Raw genomic sequence first — 25,648 nt, 5'->3', positions numbered from 1 at the left:
TTCAAAGGGCATAGAGATGTAGGTGTGTTTACAATTATTACCAAAGCACACATTATTTAGCTGACCTTTTAGCTCTGATTCTAATACAAGTGTTAAATGATAATCAGTATTGACGTTTCTCAAAGAGCACCCTTGGGTTGTCTCTTTAGTGCTTACAAGCCAAACAAAAGGAAAAGAAAAGCTGTGAAACAAAGTGCAATCCAGGGTTTAACAGCATGCAATGGGACTCCCTCTCACAGAGAGCAGAGACAGAGTCCCCATCAGTCAGTCAGCACACACTGACACAGCATCACCATGATGGACTACAGTACCCAGCAGGCCAAGCTATGCACTACAGTTACAGGTGGGTCTCTCTTCTGACATGTCCACTCCTCACAGCAAACATGGGCAGGTGAGGAGTGCATTATACACATTCTATTAGGAGAAGCAGTGGAATGGTCTCACTCTTTGTATGCACACCATCCTTACATTCCAACTGGACCCAAAACCTGGAGGGGTGTTTTCTAACACATTGAGTACCATAACGATCAACGGGTCAGTACTTTTGATCTGTTTTAAAACAGGAAATAGAGAGGTGTTACATCAGAATGTACACATCGATAATAGAACTCCCCACTCCAAGAAACAGAAGGTTAGTTAAGGTTTGTGGTGTTATACATACAAATCACTTCAGGGGGATCAGATGCTTTGTACTGTTGTTAATGGAAGAGAATTGCTGATAGCAGAATGTAGAAACATTACAACACACAAGGTCATTCTGCTGAAGCTGGCATTAGACTTATATGAAGCCGCACAGCAGCAAGATACTTTACGTGTTCGAGAGCATCAAAATTGTGATGTATCATGGGTAAATTGTGACTGACTGAATGAACTACAAATAATATTGAGTAGTTATTTAGGATGCAAGGTGATTTGTAGATCAGTCAGTCTCGACTCGCCTTTAAAGTCGGCTGCAATGTTGAACGCGCCCATTGTAGGTCTCTTTTAGCAGCACTGCCTGATGGGAAGTGAAGTTTACATGATGCAAAATGTAGTTTTTGACATCTAGTACTGTGCTGCTTGAAACTACAGTTCCCATCAGTGGAGGTATGATATTTTGGCCCCATGTTTTCAGGGTGAACATGTACTATTCCCAATGTACTTTTATCCAATTGCAAAAATAGCTAGCTTTGGCACAATATAGAAAATTGTATAGTTTATACTTTAGCCAATAACCATATACTTTTTTGTATAAGATCATATTGCACTCAAGTTGTTTGCTTTGCTGAATTGATAGTAAAGACACACAGATTAATGCAGCATAGCATTATTGTCAAGAATACAGAGCATTATTAACAAAAACAACAGTGGTTAAAACACACAGAAGACAGTTTAAATTCCAACATCAACCTAAAGCACACAGCCGTGAGGAACAAGGGCAGAAAGAAGAGGAGAGAGCAGCAGAAGGAGGTGTGTGAATGAGGAAGAGACTGACACTGTAGACAGTGGAGGGAAGAGCAGGATACAGGCTACAGAGGAGAGAGGAGGAGGAAGAGAGATGAATAATCATTTACATTAGCTTTGTTCTTGGGGCCCACCTTCAGATCTAGATACTCCAGGTCCTTCTTCAGTTGCATGTAAGTATCATCAGCCTGACAGACAGTGAGGAGTGGAGAGACAGATCACAAGACTGGAAGCTGCAAAGGATGCTAGGAAATTATAGTATTGGAAGACTAGTCAGGCGCTGTTACAGCACAACTCTACATCTCTACTTCATTCTCATTGTAGAGATCATATCACCACAGTCAAATTAATATTAGTGAGGCAAAATAGGACAGAAAATCAGGGAGATTGATTGGGTTATATTATGAGAATGTACACCAAACTAGATTGTTGTGTAGGGCTGCTATTTAAATAGTTTAGGGATGCTTACACAAATAGCTTTAGCATTTCATAGGGCAGTATAATGCTTGTAATTCAGTTCGCCACCAAATCTCTGCCATGGGTAAATCATGTCTACATGAGCATGAAGAGAACGTAAGTGTTGATGGAGAGAGACTGAGCATGGTTGTTATTGAGCACCTTTGCAGCTTCACTGTGGTGTTCAGGTCTGAGAACAGTGCACTGTGTTTGGACTGGCTCCTCTAGGGCAAGGGTCGGCAACAGGCATATTTATTATTATTTTTATTTTTTAAGACTGTAAAATCACCAGGAATTCAGATTATTTTAGGAAATCTGTTCCCAAGTATTCCCACAAATAAAAAAAGAGATATGTGATCTTGACTCAGTATAATCAAGGCATTATTTAAAATACAACCTCTTTCTGGGCTTAGTTGTGATCAATTTGCAGTGTACAAATTATTATAATTATGTTCCGGCCCCCCCGACCATTCGTTCCGACATAAAATCTCCCACGGCTGAATCTAGTTGCCTACCCCTGCTCTAGGGAGACACACTACTGAGCCAGCCTTTGTAGCAGTGGAGGCTGCTGAGGGGAGGACGGCTCATAATAATGGCCGGAACGGAGCAAATGGAATGGCATCAAACACATGGAAACCATGTATTTGACACCATTCCACTAATGCCAACCCAGCTATTACCACGAGCCCGTCCTCCCCAATTAAGGTACCACCAACAACCTGTGCTGTGTACCCAGGATCACTTTACACTAATAAGAGTGACCTCAGAAACACACAGTTCAACACAACCAGGACAAACATACATTTCTCATTGTAGTTATCCAGGTTTGCAAAGACCTCAAACAACAGAAGATAAGGCTACAGTATATGTGTGTAAAGGCAGGCACGGTGCATAGTCAACAAGCGACATGCTTGGGATGATGCTTAGGAGCAAAATCATGTTTGTTTGTTTTCTAACAAATCAAATAAAACACGTCTCTATAAGGCTCAACAGAGCGCTACATTATGTTGATAGATGAGTGAGGCCATCCATTCAAACACAACACAGGCTGGTGTATCTATAGCTGCGGACAGTCCATGCTAACAGGGGAGCACCTAAGCCACTAGTACAACAAGACACAACCAACACACACCACACAGTCCAATGAATGATGGGGCTGGGACCAAAACACTAGCAGAGACACAGACTGCGGGTGATGGGGATGTGGCTGGGGGCTGGGTCTCCACGATTCACTGGAGTGGGGTTGCAGGACAGGGTGGCTGCAGGGGGGAGGATACGAGGGGGCCTGACCTGCAGGCTGGGGCCTAGGAGGCTGTTGTGCTGTAGGTGGTGGAGGGCGTCGCCGTGGACACCAGCCATCTTGGCCTGGTGCCTCCTGAGCTGAATGAGCAGCAGGGTCAGCTCCTCCGGCTGCAGTAGGGTCAGGCCCAGGCCAGGGAGAGCCAGGAAGGGAGGGGCAGACAGATAGCACTTCAACACCTGGCCACCAGGGCGGCAGCAGTGAGGGCTCAGCTCTTCAGGCTCCAGAGAGATGTGTGCCTAAGCATCCTACCACAATATCTGCTCCTCTCTCTCCCCGCCACCCACACAAGGCCCTCCAGAGCAGAACAACACTGAATCCACCAGCCTGAAAATGGTGCTGCTTTCTGATTGAAATGTATTACATCAAAGTTTCCTTCAGCATTAATCTTTAATAGTCCTAATATAAAGCAGAGAATAGTTTCAACTGGGTGTGTGATGAAGATAAATGAAAAAGACAGAAGCTGTACCGTTTTCCCATGCAAGCTGGGTGCGCTGACTGTGTGTGTGATGTAGCCCATGGCTGGCATTGACCGTCTCTCAATCTGACTAGTCTGTGGGAAAACACAGACATCAACAAATATTATTAGGCTACATATCCCATTTCACAAATCAAACAGAATGTCAAATCATAAATGAACATTTATAAGGATGAATATGCCTGCAATGTGGCTCAGATTGTTACTGGCTTTCTGTCCCCACTAAGGGGCATTCTGATATGTAGCATCCCAAACTTAAAGGCATTGCCTGCAACTTTACAAACAAATTTGTGCACACAGCATATTTTTTCTTCTATCCCTGAATTTATTTCCATCCCTCCTCCTCTTATTTGAAATAAGGTGTGCCCCCAGTTTAAGTTGCTACAGGGTTTGGAAGATTTGACATTTTTGCTTAACACACAGAATTCCTCGGCTAGGCCCATCACAGAACCTTAAAAGGACACAAACAACAAGAGATTTAATTAACTACACATAAATTATCCCCAACCTGCTTTCTTAAAATAACATTTGTTTGCTACCAGCGAGAGAAGCACTGTGAGCCATTCCCTCAGAGATTCCCAAGCCACTCTTTTTTTTGCTGTATAATAGGTTTTTTATTTAAATGTAAGATCAGAAGAAAGAGACCGTTGCTGATGGTTGAGATAGTGGAGATGTTTATAGAGTGCTGAGAGGCCCTGGGCAAACTGAATTAGCCGCTAATAACACACACACACACACACACACACACACACACACACACACACACACACACACACACACTTGTGTGATATTCCATAGAAGTACATAGAACACAGCCCTGAAATACACACGCAAGCCAAAAAGACATCACCAGCCTAAAAGATGCTGGATCCACCAAAACAAAGTTAATCTGCAGACTAAACTTAGTACCCATAAACCATTGCTTTCTTGGATGGTCTCACATACTGTGGCTCATTAAAAATATACTTTTCCTCTTTGTGTGTTTATGATTATTCTGTGAGCGAGCGGAGCGGCAGTGTTCTATTTGAGACACATAATTAGTGACTTGACGTTATGGGTGAATGATGAGGAAACAGAGGCTGGGACATTCTGTTTACTTGGTGTGAGGACAGTGGGCTGGTGATGAGGGCTGTGTGGAGGCTGGTGTGGTGCAGCCTTGTAAAGACAGCCTCACATGTGGGGGGTGTGGCAGCCGGCAGGGAGACAGCCCAGGGTGCGGATGGCGCAGGACAGTGCCTTGTCACAGGGGGTCACACACTTGCGCACACACACACGGCCACACAGGCTGATGTGTGTCTGAGCCTGGAGACTGGGCTGGGCCGGGATGAATGGGCGATGGGGAGGCTCACACTCCCACACACACACCCAGCCACCTGTGTAGAGGGCCTGGGTGTGGACTGTGTGAATCCTTCGGAGCTTGTGACCGACATCAAAGTGAAGATGCCGGGAAATTACAGCAGGGCTACTTCTCATGCTCATCTTCCCATGGTCGGCCCTTTCTCTAACGGTTAACGCATCAAAGTTATTATTCCTCTAAGACAGAGATGAATTGGAAATTCACTACAAACAAATGGCCTCAGTAACTGTGAGAATTAAACCCATTTATGAAAGATGAACGTTCCTTAGCTGTGAAACATTTAGTCTTGTGACAGTCCTAGGCTGATAGACCAGCCTCTTTAACCCTTTAAACCCCAGTGGGTCAGTGTCCTACCTTAGAGAGCTGAGAACACACCCGTCTAGGAGAACTGGAGCCGGTGGAGGACTCCCCAGGTGGCACCTCATCCAGCGGCCTGACCGTCACCCTGTCTGAGGGGGTGTGTGGCCTGTGTGGGGACAGTGGTTTGAAGGTGGGGACAGACGGGGGGACTTCACAGGGGGAAGGGGGCACAGAGATGGAGCGAGGCATCTCCACGGTGACCCTGAAGGAGGCCGTGTCCAGGAAGTCTGGCCCGGTGTAGATGGGCGCCGTGGGGCTGCCGTGGCGGAACTGCTGGCGCTGCTGCCACTCATACAGCTGCCATACCATGCCCTCCTTGGTGGCCATGCGCTCATCGGTGGACATGCGGAAGTGGCTGAGCCGGTCGTGAGCGTATTTGTAGTCGCTGGGCAGGTTGCGGGGCGCCGAAGGGGAGCTCCCGCCGGACGGAAGTCTGGGGGTCTTTGGCAACGTCTGGTAGGCCTCTACTACCACGGCCTTAGGCTGCAGGGGAGGGGTCCGCCGAGGGAGAGGGAGGGCGTACTCAGTAGTAGATGTGTTGCTAAAGTTAGGAAAGAGGGATAGAGCCTTTTACAAACTGTGCAGTCCACTTATTTCACCAGGCACATAATTGAGCATCAATACTGAGTTGAAACAAAAGTGCATATAAAGTAAAGTATTAACAGCCATTCAGGCATGACCACTTTATTCCAACAAACGGTTACAGTGAAAAAGAAGTTCAGAGCTGAGACATTCACAATCGCCACCAGGGGGAGACATTTGTAGTTAGTTTGGTAAAATACAGTATGTCAATTGAATGGTTGATATTGGGGCATGGGCTCAGGCTATGGTTAGCACAGGAGGCTGCTAAGGGGAGAACGGCTCATAATAATGTCCGGAATGGGGAAAAAGGAATGGCATCAAACATGGAAACCATGGGATTGATGTATTTGATACCATTCCACCTATTCCGCTCCAGCCATTACCGCCAGCCCGTTCTCCCCAATTAAGGTGCCACCAACCTCCTTTGATGGTTCGGGTTATCATCACTGAAGCTAAGGATAAGGTTAAGATTATGCTCAGGATAAGAGTGAAGATTAGATTAGATGAGTAATGCAGGTCTTCTGACTGACCTCTTCGGATCTCCCTTCTGTACTTTGACCCAGTGCTCCACCTGAGTCAGAGCCGTCTTCCTCTGCACCTGCTTCTCTGTGGCTGTCCGTGGGACAAAGCCCCTCTTATACACCACGTTCCCATTCTGCTCAGGGGGCAGCGTCGCGAGGACAGTGTGGGCCTGGCCATTCCTGGGGTGTGAGGGGCCAGGGAGAGAGTCTGGGGAGAGCCTGTCCACCTCTACCTCTACCTCTGTGGCTGGATGGCTGAGCTTTCTAGGAGCCTCCAACACGTTCCTCTCCTCGTCCCCCTGGGTCAGTCGGATCTCCCCCTCCGGAGGCTTCTCTCTCTCAGGCCGCAACTGGGAGGGGCTCTTACTGGTGTTGTTGTTGTTAACGTGGTTGGTCTGTGGTACTGCCTGCTGCACTGACATTTCTGGTCTCTCTGTGACTGCCTCTCTGTGAGGGGTGAGAGAGGCGATAGAGGTCAACAGGGATACCGGACTATAACAGAGGCACTTTACAGTTACCTAGGCTGAAGACAACAGCCAAACCTGGCGTTTCTATCACACCAACCCCTGGACATTAGAAACAACTGGCATGATTAATCAGCTCAGTGTGACATGGTTAGTGACATGCTAATATACTGAACAAAAATATAAACGCAACATGCAACAATTTCAACGATCTTACTGAGTTACAGTTCATATAAGGTAATCAGTAAATTAAATAAATAAATACATTTTCTATTGATTTCACATCACTGGGGAGCCAGGCCCAGCCAATCAGAATGAGTTTTTCCCCATAAAAGGGCTTTATTACAGACGGAAATACTCCTCAGTTTCATCAGCTGTCCGGGTGGCTGGTCTCAGACGATCCCGCAGGTGAAGAAGCTGGAAGTGGAGGTGCTGGGCTGGCGTGGTTACACGTGGGCTGCGGTTGTGAGACCAGTTGGATGTACTACCAAATTCTCTCAAACGACGTTGGAGGCAGCTTATGGTAGAGAAATGAACTTTCAATTCTCTGGCAACAGCTCTGGTGGACATTCCTGCAGTCAGCATGCCAATTGCACGTTCCCTCAAAACTTGAGACATCTGTGGCATTGTGTTGTGTGACAAAACTGCACATTTTAGAGTGGCCTTTTATTGTCCCCAGCACAAGGTGCACCTGTGTAATGATCATGCTGTTTAATCAGCTTCTTGATATGCCACACCTGTCAGGTGGATGGATTATCTTGGCAAAGGAGAAATGCTCAGTAACAGGGATGTAAACACATTTGTGCAGAAATAAGCTTTTTGTGTGTATAGAACATTTCTGGGATCTTTTATTTCAGCTCATGAAACATAGGACCAACACTTTACATGTTGCGTTTATATTTTTGTTCAGTATATATCCCCTGAATGTTAGTCAAGGACTTAGTGACCTATAGTAATGCATTAAATACTTAAGTTCTATGTCTTAAGACAAATGATTCATGCTATTCATTCCTCCTTCCCCTCAGATATTAATACAGGTGACTACATTATGGTAAAGTACAGCTGAACACTTGAAACAGGGGATTAGAAGGTATTATGCTGTAGATAAAAAGCCAACATGGACACCTCCATTAACCTGAGCTGACTCTGACTCTCAATGCTATTTCCCACTTGAGTGATACTAGTGAAAGCATTCAAATGTCCTTTATTCATTACTGAGTTCCTCCAAAGAGGGAAGGGAGACTACAGGGAGGGGTTTTCAATATGTTTTTAACACCCACATATTTTCATGGAGAGGGGAGTGTAACTAAGTGAGGTTATTTGGAGAGGAGGCTGGCTGGGTTCCCCTTGAGAGTCTAAATGACAGCCATTTTGTCTTTAAACATATAGCTCGGGGTAGCTTCTTCATCCATGACTCTGTGTAATAGCTCTAGTGATGGAGCTGATCATTCATTTGTCCCACAGATGAATGTATGAGACTCTCTCCCTCTGCATGGAGTCATTCATCTGAGATATCATTTATCTGATTCCCAGACCAACACTATACACGTCTAACAAATCACAAATTTTTCAGATTCCAAATATTGACAAGGCAGGTCCTCTTCGGACAGTTTTTAACTCAGTTTCAAAGTTCAGAGCATATTCTCTCCATCAGACATAATGAGTGTTAGCTAATGTTCTACTGGGATTCCAAGTTCTAGCTTGCTGACTAACCTGATAATGCTGACATCCATTATGATACATGATAATGTAGCACTAGCAGTAGATTTAGACAATGTTTTTCAGGAGAAATAGCTTTCCTTGCAGCCGCTAACGAGCACTGAGCAGCGTTGGCCACTAGATGGAATTGTTTGACAAAACATCAGATCCAGCCTTCCCTCTCAGCTGTAGCATGCCAGTCCAGATCAACCACATCCTGTATGTTCAGTGTACACTTCATTTCTACTACACCACAAGCTGTGTCATTCATCTGACCAAACCGTTACTTTTTCTCCTTTTAATTGAAATAGCTATACATAAACCTGTCCAGTGTTCATCTAATGCTGACACTAATTTAAATAGATTTATTAACAACACAAATTAAGTCAAGGCTACCAGTAGGTTTGTTACAATGGCCAATAATGGGCAGGTGACTGTGCTCTGTGATGGAGGAGGGTGTGTGAATGGCCTCGTCCCACATGGCACTCTATTCCCTATATAGTGCACTACTTTTGACCAGGGCCCATGGGGCTCTAATCAGTAGTGCACTATATAGGGAACAGGGTGCCATTTGGGACGCAGCTGTGTTTGTGCCATGTGACGGAGTAGAGGGAGGGACCGTGTCTGTGCCCTGTGACTGGCCCATGCTCAGCTGGCAGCAGGAGCAGGATGGAGCACTCATCCATACAGCAGCCAGCTGCAGTACTCAACATCTCATCCATCCCACAGCACAGGAGAGTAGACTATCAGAGTAGTGCTACGCCTGCCCTGCCATGGATGACTGCTCACTGAGTCCCAGCCAAGCAGGCCATGCTAAACCATGCCATGCCAAAACCATGCCAAGCAAGGCCAGGTACACTCCCACGTACAACCCCAACAGTTAGGCACTTTGCTAATGTTACTACAGGCACATGATAAAGATCAGATTGGGAAAAATGTGTTTGCTTTGGTGCTGAGAAGGTGATAGGAAGAGAGAGGGAGGCAGAGGTGAGTTGAAAAGGTCTACTGGGAGAGATACTGGTGGATCCCTGTTTGGACTAGGAGGCATTGGGTTTACTGGGGACTATTGGGGACAACTACAGAGGGGACTACTGTAGGGACAACTACAAAGGGGACTATTGGGGATAACTACAGAGGATACTATTGGGAATAACTACAGATGAGACTATTGGGGACACTACAGAGGGGATTATTGGGGATAAATACAGAAGATACTATTTGGGACACTACAGAGGAGACTATTGGGGACACCACAGAGGGGACTATTGGGGATAACTACAGAGGGGACTATTGGGGATAACTACAGAGGTGATTATTGGGTGTAACACTACAGAGGAGACTATTGAGTGTAACTACAGAGGGGATTATTGGGGATAACTACAGAGGAGACTATTGGGTGTAACACTACAGAGGAGACTATTGGGTGTAACTACAGATGAGACTATTGGGGATAACTACAGAGGAGACTATTGGGTGTAACACTACAGAGGAGACTATTGGGTGTAACTACAGAGGTGACTTTTGGGGATAACTACAGAGGTGACTATTGGGTGTCACTACAGATGAGACTATTGGGGATAACTATAGAGCTGACTATTGGGGATAACTACAGATGAGACTATTGGGGATAACTACAGAGGAGACAATTGGGTGTAACACTACAGAGGAGACTATTGGGGATAACTACAGAGGTGATTATTGGGTGTAACACTACAGAGGAGACTATTGAGTGTAACTACAGAGGGGATTTTTGGGGATAACTACAGAGGAGACTATTGGGTGTAACACTACAGAGGAGACTATTGGGTGTAACTACAGAGGAGACTATTGGGGATAACTACAGAGGAGACTATTGGGTGTAAAACTACAGAGGACACTATTGGGGATAACTACAGATAAGACTATTGGGTGTAACTACAGAGGCGACTATTGGGTGTAACTACAGAGGTGACTATTGGGGATAACTACAGAGGTGACTATTGGGGATAACTACAGAGGTGACTATTGGGGATAACTACAGAGGTGACTATTGGGGATAACTACAGATGAGACTATTGGGGATAACTACAGAGGAGACTATTGGGGATAACTACAGATGAGACGATTGGGTGTAACTACAGAGGAGACTATTGGGGATATCTACAGAGGTGACTATTGGGGATAACTACAGAGGTGACTATTGGGGATATCTACAGATGAGACTATTGGGGATATCTACAGATGAGACTATTGGGGATAACTACAGAGGAGACTATTGGGGATAACTACAGAGGAGACTATTGGGGATAACTAGAGATGAGACTATTGGGTGTAACACTACAGATGAGACTATTGGGGATAACTACAGATGAGACTATTGGGGATACTACAGAGGAGACTATTGGGGATAACTACAGAGGAGACTATTAGGGATAACTACAGAGGAGACTATTGGGTGTAACTACAGAGGAGACTATTGGGGATATCTACAGAGGTGACTATTGGGGATAACTACAGAGGTGACTATTGGGGATAACTACAGATGAGACTATTGGGGATATCTACAGATGAGACTATTGGGGATAACTACAGAGGAGACTATTGGGGATAACTACAGAGGAGACTATTGGGGATAACTAGAGATGAGACTATTGGGTGTAACACTACAGATGAGACTATTGGGGATAACTACAAATGAGACTATTGGGGATATTACAGAGGAGACTATTGGGGATAACTACAGAGGATACTATTGGGGATAACTACAGAGGAGACTATTGGGTGTAACTACAGAGGAGACTATTGGGGATATCTACAGATGTGACTATTGGGGATAACTACAGAGGTGACTATTGGGGATAACTACAGATGAGACTATTGGGGATATCTACAGAGGTGACTATTGGGGATAACTACAGATGAGACTATTGGGGATAACTACAGATGAGACTATTGGGGATAGCTACAGAGGAGACAATTGGGTGTAACACTACAGAGGAGACTATTGGGGATAACTACAGAGGTGACTATTGGGGATAACTACAGAGGTGTCAATTGGGGATAACTAGAGATGAGACTATTGGGGATAACTACAGAGGTGACTATTGGGGATATCTACAGATGAGACTATTGGGGATAACTACAGATGAGACTATTGGGTGTAACTACAGAGGAGACTATTGGGGATATCTACAGAGGTGACTATTGGGGATAATTACATAGGTGACTATTGGGGATAACTACAGATGAGACTATTGGGGATATCTACAGGTGAGACTATTGGGGATAACTACAGATGAGACTATTGGGGATAACTACAGAGGAGACTATTGGGGATAACTACAGAGGAGACTATTGGGTGTAACACTACAGATGAGACTATTGGGGATAACTACAGATGAGACTATTGGGGATAACTACAGATGAGACTATTGGGGATAACTACAGAGGAGACTATTGGGGATAACTAAAGAGGAGACTATTGGGTGTAACTACAGAGGAGACTATTGGGGATATCTACAGAGGTGACTATTGGGGATAACTACAGAGGGGACAATTGGGGATACCTACAGAGGAGACTATTGGGGATAACTACAGAGGAGACTATTGGGTGTAACACTACAGAGGAGACTATTGGGGATAACTACAGAGGTGACTATTGGGGATAACTACAGAGGTGTCAATTGGGGATAACTACAGAGGTGACTATTAGGGATAACTACAGAGGTGACTATTGGGGATATCTACAGATGAGACTATTGGGGATAACTACAGATGAGACTATTGGGTGTAACTACAGAGGAGACTATTGGGGATATCTACAGAGGTGACTATTGGGGATAATTACATAGGTGACTATTGGGGATAACTACAGATGAGACTATTGGGGATATCTACAGGTGAGACTATTGGGGATAACTACAGATGAGACTATTGGGGATAACTACAGAGGATACTATTGGGGATAACTACAGAGGAGACTATTGGGTGTAACACTACAGATGAGACTATTGGGGATAACTACAGATGAGACTATTGGGGATAACTACAGATGAGACTATTGGGGATAACTACAGAGGAGACTATTGGGGATAACTACAGAGGAGACTATTGGGTGTAACTACAGAGGAGACTATTGGGGATATCTACAGAGGTGACTATTGGGGATAACTACAGAGGTGACTATTGGGGATAACTACAGGTGAGACTATTGGGGATATCTACAGAGGTGACTATTGGGGATAACTACAGATGAGACTATTGGGGATAACTACAGAGGAGACTATTGGGGATAACTACAGAGGAGACTAATGGGATAACTACAGATGAGACTATTGGGGATAACTAGGGACAGCCTGCCTGGCGGGAGGGAGGGACTAACCTCTTGATGCCTTGACTCTGCATGAGAGCAGCCTGGTTCATGGCTCGGATCCAGCCATTCATGTCCTCCTGCGTGTCGGCACTGAAGAAGTATGTCCTCATCCCACAGTGCTCTGCCTGCGAGCCAATCACAGAGTTCTTATTGTAAATGTAGGAGCGCATTCCTGTGTGGCTCGCCTGTGGAGAGAGAATAGAAGAGACAGAACAAAAATAAAGAAGGGAGAGGGGATGGATGGGTTGAGGGGTCAAAGGGTACGTTCTGAAAATGAAGACTCAGAGAGAGCACGTTAGCATATTAGCTCACAATGGGACTCAAAGCCATCACCAGAACTTACTAAAGTAATAACAAAAGCAAGAGGCACCATTGTCTCTACACTAAAGCTGTTCATGCAACAGGCCACGCATGAAGAAGCATTGGTTTTAAAGTTAGACAAGCAGCCAGTTTATGCTGTATATTTGAAGTGTTTCACAAGTCCCAATGCACAGCAAATTCCTCATTAATACCCTTGGGCACAAACTAATTTCATACAAAGTTACAGTAACTCAACATAGCGTACCCACTTTGCCTAGCTATAGCATTGTTACAGAGCACAACCTCTCACCCATATGCACACGAGAGACATACGCAGTACAAACACACACTGAGACAAGCACAACACACACACACAAAGAGCAACCTCATAATTAGCCTTACCCTGGTCCCTGGTTGCTTCAGGCTAGAGTAGCTCCGTCTCTACAGTATAGTGTAATGGGCTTGCCCTCCTGTCTGGCCCCTACTGTAAATCTGGCCCCCTGTTCCCCTGTCTGGCTGCAAACCCACCCCAACGCCCCAACGCATGCCTAATCTCCCCCATCCTGCCCTGATAGGGGGGCAACGCTGCCACTGACAACCTACTGTCCAATTACAACACAGATCAGCATTTTCCCAGCACAGTTCCACCCCAAACTACTACACTGCCCAGTCCTCCAGCACAGCTAAGACCTTTATACAGCTTTCTGCTCTCCAAACCATTCTACTGCCTTTCCCATTACAATACAACCTGTATCATCCAGTACTGCCCAGCATGTTAGTCCATGCATAGTCCCAGACCATGATTTTGCCTGCAACTATTGCACAACTCTTCAAAGTAGTACATTCCTGTACTATCTGGTACAATATCCTTCCATCTATCCTGATGTATAATAACTCTCAGAGTCTGGGTACAGCCTTGCAGTCTCAGAATGCATCCCAAATGGCACCCTATTCCCTATACAGTGCAATGCTTTTGACCAGAGCCCTATAGGAATTAGGATGCAATTTGGAATGCAACCTATGTCTAGCAGGAATCCATCCTCCATTTACAAACAAACAGCAATCCATTCTAAATCACTGAAAACCTCTCTTTAGTGTGCAACAGGTGCATCCACCATCATGTCGTGTTTCTGTTTAGTATTGTATTGTATCTTGTGATCAGCTGTAGCGATCTTACTTGGCTGCGGGGTTAACAAAGCCTGTTTTGATTGCAGAGTCCTGTATTATCCAGCAGCATAGTGCCAGCGTGATCTCAACTGAATCCCCCAGAGAAAAGTGCTGAATGGACAGGCCAGACCCAGACCCATGGCATAGGGTCCACATCCACACTCACCAGCTCTGCAGTCTACCACACACATCAACAATGTGGGGATGTTTCGTGTCGGAACAGCTACTCACTTTCCACAGTTCCTCTTTCACAAAGATAGTGTGATTTTAAGGCAAGTATAAATGGAGGAACCTCTGCTACTATCCAGCTCTCTCCCCTCTTTAGCATGGAAGACTTGAGGGCTCTATTTTAAGGCTCTCTTGACATAACATTAGGGGGGTCTGGTCTTAAGCGTTCATTGGGTAATGAACCTGTGTGATTTATCGACAGGCTGATCTTGACTTTAAGAACCAGAGAGCTTTTGGGGCAGAGTATCAACCGATAGACAGACATCACACTTTAACTTCCAGGACCTATTCCACTAATAGAAACCATGCCAATGAGTCGAATAAAAACCAATCTAAAAAAAAACATTCAGAAATTTGTATTTATTTTTATTTAACCTTTATTTAACCAGGAAAAGCCCATTGAGACCCAGAGTCTCTTTTTCAAGGGAGGCCAGAATTAAAACACAACACAACAATACAATTCAACAACATGATCCAGCCTAAAAAAAGCATTTACACTCCTCTGTAACAGTCTCCCATCAAAAAATAATAATAATTCAGTGGCACTAACATATCTAGATGAGGCATGGATTGTAGACTATACCATGCCTGTGGTGCACAAGACGAGAAGGCAGTCTTGCCTAATACTGTAAATGTCCTATACATTACAAAACAAATGCATTACAAAACATATTTAATCAATGAGCCAGTTCCATGGCACTAAATGATATGGCCTGGTTGTACAATACAACAGAAACATTGATATACAGTCTGGTATAGCTAGATGTGGCTAGATAGACTGAATGTTTGTTGAATGCGATGGTGATGAGGCCAACAGAAAGAAAGGCAGTGAAACTGGAGAGGAGTGTGGAAAAGAGATGGATGGGAGGAGGATGAGAGGAGGATGGCCCAGCCCAGTGTGAGACCCTGCTATCCCACGGTTCACATGGTGATGACAGTGTCCTGATGACTGACATGGAGGAGGCAGGGCCAAATACCAGTGCTACAGTCTAAACCCTCACAACAACCGATGTGTATCAGGCTTTGACTGATGGGTGGTTCCATATGAACTTTAAGTCATCCAACAGTTCATTTGACACTTGTTACAGTTATACCAAGAACCAAGGTTGGCTTCAAAGGCAAACGTTCAGTGAAATTAGCCTACCTGAATATTTGGAGACGCACTGGCATTGTCCATCCATCCGTGATTGATGTGGAAAAATCATCATCTAATCTAAATGTGCATTCTTCAATTGGTTTGGCAAATGAAAAGTAGACTATGAGCACGGATGACGAAGCTAGGTGACGGTCCTCTGAGGAGGATGAAGGAAAATAAAATACCTATTCATGCAAGAGGGGCCCGCCAGCGTGTTTCAGGACGGCTGTCCGGGGGGAGCGGCGCTCGCTCCACCAGTACACAGTCACAACAGGAGGCCATTCAACCAATAGGAACACACGAGAGATAAACACAGTGAGAAGAGCAAACAGAACAGGAGGGTAAAGGTCATTGACTGGCTCCAGAAAACAGAAGTGTCTCTCTGCTGTTCTCGGCTGGCTAGTCATCAACTCAGAGAGAGTGAATTATACTGAACAAAAATATAAACGCAACATGCAACAATTCCAAAGATTTTACTGAGTTACAGTTCATATAAGGAAATCAGTCAATTGAAATAAATAAATTAGGCCCTAATCTATGGATTTCACATGACTGGGAATACAGATATGCATCTGTTGATCACAGATACCTTTTAAAAAAGGTAGGGGCGTGGATCAGAAAAGCAGTCAGTATCTGGTGTGACCACCATTTGGCTCATGCAGCACAACTCATCTCCTTCGCATAGAGTTGATCAGGCTGTTGATTGTGGCCTGTGGAATGTTGTCCCACTCCTCTTCAATGGCTGTGCGAAGTTGCTGAATATTGGCGGGAACTGGAGCACGCTGTCGTACACGTCGATCCAGAGCATCCCAAACATGCTCAATGGGTGAAATATCTGGTGAGTATGCAGGCCATGGAAGAACTGGGATATTTTCAGCTTCCAGGAATTGTGTACAGATCCTTGCGACATGGGGCCACGCATTATCAAGCTGAAACATGAGGTGATGGTGGCGGATGAATGGCACGACAATGGGCCTCAGGATCTCGTCACGGTACCTCTGTGCATTCACATTGCCATCGATAAAATGTAATTTTGTTCGTCGTCCATAGATTATGCCTGCCCATACCATAACCCCACCGCCAACATGGGGCACTCTGTTCACAACGTTGACAGAGAACCGCTCGCCCACACGATGCCATACACGTGGTCTGCGGTTGTGAGGCCGGTTGGACGTCCTGCCAAATTCTCTAAAACGACATTGGGAGGCTGCTTACGGTAGAGAAATAAATATTACATTCTCTGACATTCCTGCAGTCAGCATGCCAATTGCACGTTCTCTCAAAACTTGAGACATCTGTGGCATTGTGTTGTGTGACAAAACTGCACATTTTAGGGTGGCCTTTTATTGTCCCCAGCACAAGGTGCACCTGTGTAATGATCAAGCTGTTTAATCAGCTTCTTGATACCTGTCAGGTGGATGGATTATCTTGGCAAAGGAGAAATGCTCACTAACAGGGATGTAAACAAATTTGGGAAAAACATTTGAGAGAAACACACTTTTTGTGCATATGGAAAATGTCTGGGATCTTTTATATCAGCTCATGAAACATGGGACCAACACTTTACATGTTGCATTTATATTTTTGTTCAGTGTAGATTAACATTGCTGTTGTTAGAACCGGAGGAAGCAGCAAGCAGACTAAAATACAGACCCACACTAGCAAACACAACACTACAGCAATACACCACAACACCACACTCTGGAGAGAGCAAATGGCTGAAGAGAACGTAGTTGGCCATAGGCTGGGGGTCTACTGGATTTTCAGGTAAGGCTAGGATGGGATGGGAAACTCTGGTCTTTAGTGCCTCATGCATTCTGTTGAGCCAGTTAACAGTTAACTGAACTTTGACAAACAGCTTGGGTCCTGTCTAATGAAAGATCCTGGTCTGGAATATGTGATTACCCAGAGAGAGAGAGAAAGAGAGAGAGAGCTGAGCGGAACAGAGACCTCTTAAATACATGCGCTGGATAATTAGCAGAACAGTATTGAGAGCAGGAACCTCTCACCTAACCGTGATATACATTCCCTCCCTGGGCAGAGAGAGGCGGACGGAGAGAGAGAAAGAGAGAGAGAGTCAGGAAGAGAGAGGCAGGAAGAGAGAGAGAGAGAGAGAGAGAGAGAGAGAGAGAGAGAGAGAGAGAGAGAGAGAGAGTCAGGAAGAGAGAGAGAGAGAGAGAGAGAGAGAGAGAGAGAGAGAGAGAGCGAGAAGACGCTAGAAAATAGCTTCAATGTATAATTAATCTTTCCCCTGGCAACAATCGTCATACAAATTCCATTGTGTGTAATGTGAGCTGCAGGGGTAATACCCAGACCTGCACCACACACACACACACACACACACACACACACACACACGCACACGCACACACACACATACAGTACACACACCCAGGAGGAACAAAAAGCCAAGCACAAAAGATATGAAAGGACTGCAATTGAATGCCGTCAAACTAGCACATCAAACATTCACCCTGTATTGTTCTTCGTAAAGGGTCCTCTGCTCTCACTGAGAAAGATATGGAGATGGTTATTGTCAACACCATGGCTCTGACCCAGCAGAGAAACCCATTCGTACTGTCTACTCTGTCTGTCACACATACTGATTGAAATGTGAAAATATTCTATTACCCTCCACTACCCACAGGGAGGATCCTTTACCCTGCTTTCAACTGAGGCGAGAAACAATAAAACAATGAGTGTGGTTACATGCACACAATAATGTGATTACTGTGGATAGTCAGATTAATATAATAGTTTGATTAAAACATTTACATGCTTTGCAAGAAGAACGATTTCCATAATAATCCTGTTTACATGGACACATCTGAAATCAGGCTACCTGATGGCACTGATAAATGCAGAAAATCAGCAATCAAAATAAACGTTCAACCACAGCGACCATGTTGTTTTTGGTAAGCATATTTGATTCTGAGCTCAGACATATAAAGTTTGTATGTGAAAACTACTTCTAAGACGCATACATTCAGTTGTTCCAAACTCACTTCACTCGCGCTAAAGAGGGAGGCTCGCTGGGCTGGTGCTAGCACGCGCAGATCAAATACACTGCTGGAACGCCGATTAAGTGTTACTAATTCGAAAGATTGCTCAGAAAACCAGGTGTTTTAATCGCGTATGCTTACTTCGATTTTGACCTTACGCCGATTAAGATAAATAGAGAAAGGTATTTACTTGACTATTGCATAATCTGTCTACTGCCATAATCAGTTTAATATCGAATTATGAGTGTGTATATAAACGTATTCAACGTGGTGCATGTCATCATTAATAGTTAATAAGGCATAAACAAACTGGTTTCCTATGTTCTACTGTATGTCTGCAAGCGGAAACATCCCTGGACCAGATACAATCAAACAGCAGAGGAATTCAGAGCGTTTGAGTTTACTCCCCCACAGCCATACTGAGTAGAGATAATGATGTTCCCATGTAGGCCCAGAGAAAGAAGAGAAGTGTGGAGAGGGCTGGGAGGAGTGTGGAGAGGAGAGGGGCTTGGAGGAGAGGGGCTGGGAGGAGTGTGGAGAGGAGAGGGGCTTGGAGGAGAGGGGCTGGGAGGAGTGTGGAGTGGACAGGGGCTGGGAGGAGAGGGGAGGAGTGTGGAGTGGACAGGGGCTGGGAGGAGTGTGGAGAGGAGAGAGGAGGAGTGTGGAGAGGAGAGGGGCTGGGAGGAGTGTGGAGAGGAGAGGAGGAGTGTGGAGAGGAGAGGGGCTGGGAGGAGTGTGGAGAGGAGAGGGGCTTGGAGGAGAGGGGCTGGGAGGAGTGTGGAGAGGAGAGGGGCTTGGAGGAGAGGAGCTGGGAGGAGTGTGGAGAGGAGAGGGGCTTGGAGGAGAGGGGAGGAGTGTGGAGAGGAGAGGGGCTGGGAGGAGTGTGGAGAGGAGAGGGGCTTGGAGGAGAGGGGCTGGGAGGAGTGTGGAGAGAAGAGGGGCTGGGAGGAGTGTGTAGAGGAGAGGAGAGGGGCTGGGAGGAGTGTGGAGAGGAGAGGGGCTTGGAGAAGAGGGGCTGGGAGGAGTGTGGGGAGGAGAGGGGCTTGGAGGAGTGGGGCTGGGAGGAGTGTGGAGAGAAGAGGGGCTGGGAGGAGTGTGGAGAGAAGAGGGGCTGGGAGGAGTGTGGAGAGAAGAGGGGCTGGGAGGAGTGTGGAGAGAAGAGGGGCTGGGAGGAGTGTGGAGAGGAGAGGGGCTGGGAGGAGCGGAGAGGAGAGGGGCTGGGAGGAGTGTGTAGAGGAGAGGGGCTGGGAGGAGTGTGGAGAGGAGAGGGGCTGGGAGGAGTGTGGTGGGGGTACAGAGTGCTGCTATCCCACAGCTCTACTGGTGATGACTGGGGCCTGCTGACTGACTGACAGGACAGGGGAGGGGCCAGAGAGCAGAGCAGCACAGTAACACAGCTTCAAAACAGACCTTTAAAGTGACAGACGCTGTACCTCAGACCAGGATAAGATACCTACTGGAGTACATTATTGAGACCTACAGGCCTCAAGTGTTTGGTGCATGTGTGTTATGAAATAGCAGATGAGAGGTACAGGTAAGTATGACGTGACATTGCCCACTTAGTGTTATTGTGAATTAAATGGGTTTGCATGAAGGGCCCACACTGAAAGCTCACAGGTCAAAGCGACATAGCATGCCAGGCCAAGCCAAAGCAGACATTAGGAAGAGCCAGTCTGGTGCCATAATCAACTTGGTCTAGACTGTATAGGTTTTTTGATTAATCTCTGTGCTTTTAAAGAAAGGATCCAGACTGATGTGGTAAGAATGGAGTGTTATAACAGCCCACCAGTCTGACACCAATCAGAGGGAGCACTGCACACTTTGTCTGGCTCGCCCACACAGGCCCCTGGCTGTGTGACTGTCGAACTCTGTAACCAAGGTGTAGCAACTTTATCTAATGGCTGTTAGTTAGCATTTCCTTCACAGTTGAAAACCTCCTTCATATGTGTAGTCTGGTTCTGAATTCATGCAGCTTGGTTGGACTGTGAGTAGCTAGTAACAGTATTTTCCCTTAGGTGACTAGCTAGTTCCCACCCTTACCCTCTAGACTTACCTTGAAGGCATACTTGCGGCTGATGTGGTCATCAGGCTCCACAGGGGTGATGACATAACTGGGCAGAGGGATGCTCCCCAAGACTGTCTCCTCTCTGCTGTCTAGAGGGACACACACACACACACACACACACACACACACACACACACACACACACACACACACACAAGCAAGTGATCATTATCACACAATACATAACAACCCACCACACACACCTCACCGCTGGCCCACTGCCTTGACTACCTTAATGATTCTACCGGTTTATAAATAGCATGGCATAACTGCTTCATCAATGCACCATTATGTTCCTGCAGAGGCATGGTGATTCGTGACTGTAGGAAATGTAATTGGTGAGACTTAATTCAAGCATGATTCAAGGAGCCGCTGTGCTCCCCATGTGGTGGCAGGCAGCAGGACAGGAGGCTTATCTCTAGCTCAGTGTGATGAATGGAGGAGAGGTGAAAGAAAGAGGAAAATAGAGATAGAAAGAGACAGAAGAGGAGAGAGAATAGCCTGTGGCAGAACAGAACGTTGTCTAATTGCAGTCATGTCTCTCTGATTGAAAGGTTTAGCTCCACTAAGAAGCAGACAACTTGGAATTAAGAGGACTGGCTCAGATTTCATAACCAAATCTATTCACCCTGGGACTATTTTAATTAGTCTCAATTAAACCCTGGCCCGGTGTGCCTGTGTGACTCACCTTTGTAATAAAACAAGCAGTAGTCGGACAACACAAACCACTTCCTCTTCCACAGTCTCATTCCAGAGCTGTCCTGGAGAGGGAAACACAACATGGAATTTAAGCCCTCTCAGCAATACAACATCACATTCTAATGCACATTTTAATTAAAAACCATAGCTGGGGAATATAGGCTAAAGTACCCATTTACAGGGAGAAGGAAAGCACAAGAAACGTCATACATTGTATTAGAACAGCCAGTAATTGAATTCCATTCAAGTGTTCCCCCTGAACAGAACAGTGTTCATTTCATGATAGGAGCTCCAATAGGTCTAACTAACTCTCCCTAATCAGAATCCTGTTATGAAGGATTCATTAGTGTTCTACATTTACATTTTAGTCATTTAGCAGACGCTCTTATCCAGAGCGACTTACAGGAGCAATTAGGATTAAGTGCCTTGCTCAAGGGCACATCGACAGTGTTCTGCAACCATCATTCCACTGTCTGTCTGTCTAAACACTCCTTATGAGTCGATGGCGTGTTACCATGTCAGGGTCTTAAGTCTCATCCCCTCTGGCCTGCCTCAGGGGTGTTACACCCCTGTGCCAGCCGTGCCAGGGGGCATCAGTCAACAGGAGATAATCACCCTGGGTGTCGTCCTCTAATACCTCACCCCTAAAGAGACATCTCTCTCATGCTCCCTCCGTCCCTCCATCCTCTAGGTAAATAGAGATCCATAATGACACATGATGACTGTCGTTCCCTGTTTACTCAGCTAGAGTCCACAAGGTCACAGTCATTAATACTGTAGTACATTCTCATAGACGTGGACTCTCATCATTACCTATCCTGAATCATGCATTAAGTGAAAGGCCACTGTAAATGACATGACATAACATGACAGAGATGTAATATTGACCTGAGATTTATGTGTGCTCCCGTTAGAGTGGAGGACAGTTTACCATAAGACCCCAACACACTGCCCTTAGCTATAGCTACAGTGATTGAGTTGTACTCTTAGCCATAACTACAGAGATTACGCTGAACCATCCAGTAGCTACAGTGACTGAGATGGGGTGATGTGGAGGGCTCACCTGTTTGTAGAGCCATCCCCTGACCACCACAGGGATATTGGGGTTCCTCTTGATGGCGTGGTCCCTCTTGCCGAAGCTGTGTACCTTGCCACTACTCCTGGAGCCCTGCGGCTGGCAAAACAAACACGTTGGTTATGAATGGGGTTTCCTTTAAACACCAGCTGCTATTAGCTGCCCAGGGGGCTCAATGGTAAGGAGCTGTGTGAAAGAAATGCGGTATTACAGACACAACCAGTAGGAGCTGGGAAACAGGAGCATGTACAAGCATTTCGCTACACTGCTAAACACGTGTATGTGACAAATAACATTTGATTTGATTTGATTTGAAAACAATATGACCATTGTGTCCCATGTTTAAAGATGGTCCTCTGTAGCTCAATTGGTAGAGCATGGCGCTTGTAACGCCAGGGTAGTGGGTTCGATCCCCGGGACCACCCATACGTAAAAATTTATGCACACATGACTGTAAGTCGCTTTGGATAAAAGCGTCTGCTAAATGGCATATTATTATTATTATTATTATTATTATAAAGAGATCATTAGGCGTTACTGTATGTTTGATGTTCAGATTAAGGTTAAAAACAACATTTCAATTTTGAGACTGGGGCCCACAAATGTTTGAAGTCAGTTATTTTTTAAACATATAATTTGATCAACTTTCTCCTTCGTGTTTATTTATCTTTTTCTTATTTGATTTAGCTTTAACCTTATAATTTCAGCACATCATATGACAAACAAGCACACTTCACCCAAATGGGAATACAGTATTATAATCATACATTAAGATTTGATGAGGCACATTTTCAAGGCCCACTGGTTTTCTCCCTCCTCTGAATCTCACAGATGATTTTAGATGAATGCTCAACTAAGCCAAATCAGATTGCATCCTAGCAACAGTTGAGTCAGGCTTCCATTTGCTGTTTCCTCCTCCACAGCTGGCAAAAACATGCACTAATTATTGAAGCTACTGTACGGCCAGCTAAGCATGCAGAGCACTAGGAAATCTACACCATGTTTGTCAGGAGAGCCATCAAGAGCACAGCCTTATTTAAGTTGAGCAGATATTAGAAAGCATTGTGTAGTCACATATTCACTGTACTGTGGTTGGAAACTCAACGTTCCCCTTATAGTATACATCGAGAGACAGTGAATGTTAAAGCAAATCTATACTCTACTTATCACTGAGAATGAGCAAGTGGTCATCAATCATGCCCTGCCTGCCACTCTGCTTGAAATGACTGGCACCTCTGATAGCAGACAACACGTTGACATGAGGTCTGATGAAGTGCTGCTTCTAACACAGGTACAACAACCTTAGAGGTACTTTCACAACTGAAGAGGCACTGTTCTATAAGAATACTTATATGCCTAGTGCAGTGCTTAGGGTCCCAGTCAAAGTCAGTGCATGTGTTTGGGAGCTGTGTGTAGCTGAAGAGTGTTGTGGTACTGTGATTGTGTTGATAGGTTGACTGGACATGTGGGTTCTGGCAGGATTGATCGGTTTGAGACAGCTCATATGATGCTGACACAATGCTGTCTCTCGCTCACACGCCTGAAGCATTACTGAGACAGCCAGGAGGTCATTTTACAGCCAGCCAGGCAGGCAGGCGTGTGCTGTTTCTACACTCACTAATGTCAACACCAGTCAGTCAGACTGGAGAGGCGATAGTGAGTTGGCAGATAGCCATGTCATGCCACCCAGCATGGCCACCCCTCTCTGCCTGGGAGAGCTGGGCCACAGGGGGAGAAGGGAGAGGAGGCTGGCAGGCTTTTTCTGGAAGCTGGAGACAGTCAGGCGTATGTGGCCTGGGAAGGGCCAAGGAAGAGCCACTAAATCACTTTACAGATGGGCTGCTGGGTGTCATGTGAGTACTGGACTGCCAATGTCAGTTGATGTTAATCAAACTGAGAGAGAGTGTTCTGGAGGAGATGAAACCAATTCTCCAGCATGAGCATTAACAGTCTCCCAGTACCCTTAGAAACAATATAAATTCAAACGCTTTACACTGCAATCACTGGACCTAATTGCTGCAACACTGTTGTGGAATAGACCCAAACAAATGAAAAACACTGAGTAAACAATGCTTGCTCATAAAAGAGAGCCGTTTTCTCACCTTTGACCCTGAGGTGGTGTCCACTGTTGATGAGGTCACAGCCTTGGAAGTCTGGCTGACCATACTGGGGGGCCTCTGACTGGGTGGTGACGGTGGCTTGGACATGCCCCGGGACTCTGTCCTGCAGTGGAGGCAGCAAAGAAGGAAATCAATGACATAGACATGAGTGGTCATGCTAGTATCTCACCACCACCACCATTCCTCTGTAGTGGATCTGCCGTACAGGAAGCCAGGGTTCAGTTAAGTGCTGGGCTCTCAGAGAGGAAATGACAACTTCCTGCCACACAACCTGTCACAGCCAATGAAATTGCAGCTATCTTAACAGGCAGGACCTTTTTGTAGCAGCCACTCAAGTAACACTTTGTCTGACACTGTCCCTGGGGCTGGCATGTCTTGTTTCATAAGATGACTTGTAATACGACCAAGAGCTTTTCCACATCCACATAACCTCCAACACAAAGACCCAGAGCAGAGATACCAGAGCTACCCCAGATGAGCTTCCTCATGATCAAATATCCACTCTCTCTCTTTCTCGCTTTTCCTTCTCTCTCTCTCTCACACACACACACGTACACAAACCCCCCCCCCACACACACATGCACTCGCACACACACACACACACACACACACACACACACACACACACACACACACACACACACACACCACACACACACAAACACACAGGGTGTCCTGACCTCCAGACAAAAACGTCTTAATATTTACATCCATTAGATAACACACTCACTCAGCAGAGAACAACCATGCTTTCCAAATTACACCTCACATTTCCTCATGACATCATCACATTGTTACAGCCAGGAACAGTTTTTGTAAGAAATACAATCCGCTCCAGTTCACTGGC

The 25,648-nt window shown here is 45.6% G+C and overlaps 1 protein-coding gene across 4 annotated transcripts in view; it reads right to left on the bottom strand.

Moving 5' to 3' along the window:
* Positions 1-25,648, bottom strand: part of LOC311128206 (pleckstrin homology domain-containing family A member 7-like) — a gene marked incomplete at its 5' end in the record, with an annotated part of 131,164 nt that overhangs the window by 20,186 nt on the left and 85,330 nt on the right. The window contains 10 exons of one of the 4 annotated variants that reach the window (XM_084160226.1): positions 469-549; positions 1,578-1,631; positions 3,669-3,752; positions 5,389-5,935; positions 6,507-6,944; positions 13,020-13,195; positions 20,896-20,996; positions 21,596-21,668; positions 22,670-22,780; positions 24,784-24,904. In XM_084160226.1, coding sequence (XP_084016352.1) covers positions 469-549; positions 1,578-1,631; positions 3,669-3,752; positions 5,389-5,935; positions 6,507-6,944; positions 13,020-13,195; positions 20,896-20,996; positions 21,596-21,668; positions 22,670-22,780; positions 24,784-24,904 — 1,786 coding nt within the window. Of the gene's footprint in view, positions 1-468; positions 550-1,553; positions 1,632-3,668; positions 3,753-5,388; positions 5,936-6,506; positions 6,945-13,019; positions 13,196-13,712; positions 13,802-15,849; positions 16,068-20,895; positions 20,997-21,595; positions 21,669-22,669; positions 22,781-24,783; positions 24,905-25,648 lie in introns of those variants that run through there. The other 3 variants (XM_084160227.1, XM_084160228.1, XM_084160229.1) reach the window with 3 other exon arrangements.

This window comes from Coregonus lavaretus (genome assembly GCF_964263955.1).
Source record: "Coregonus lavaretus genome assembly, chromosome: 4".
NCBI classification, from domain to species: Eukaryota; Metazoa; Chordata; class Actinopteri; order Salmoniformes; family Salmonidae; genus Coregonus; species Coregonus lavaretus.
This window is presented reverse-complemented; position numbering and strand designations above follow the sequence as displayed.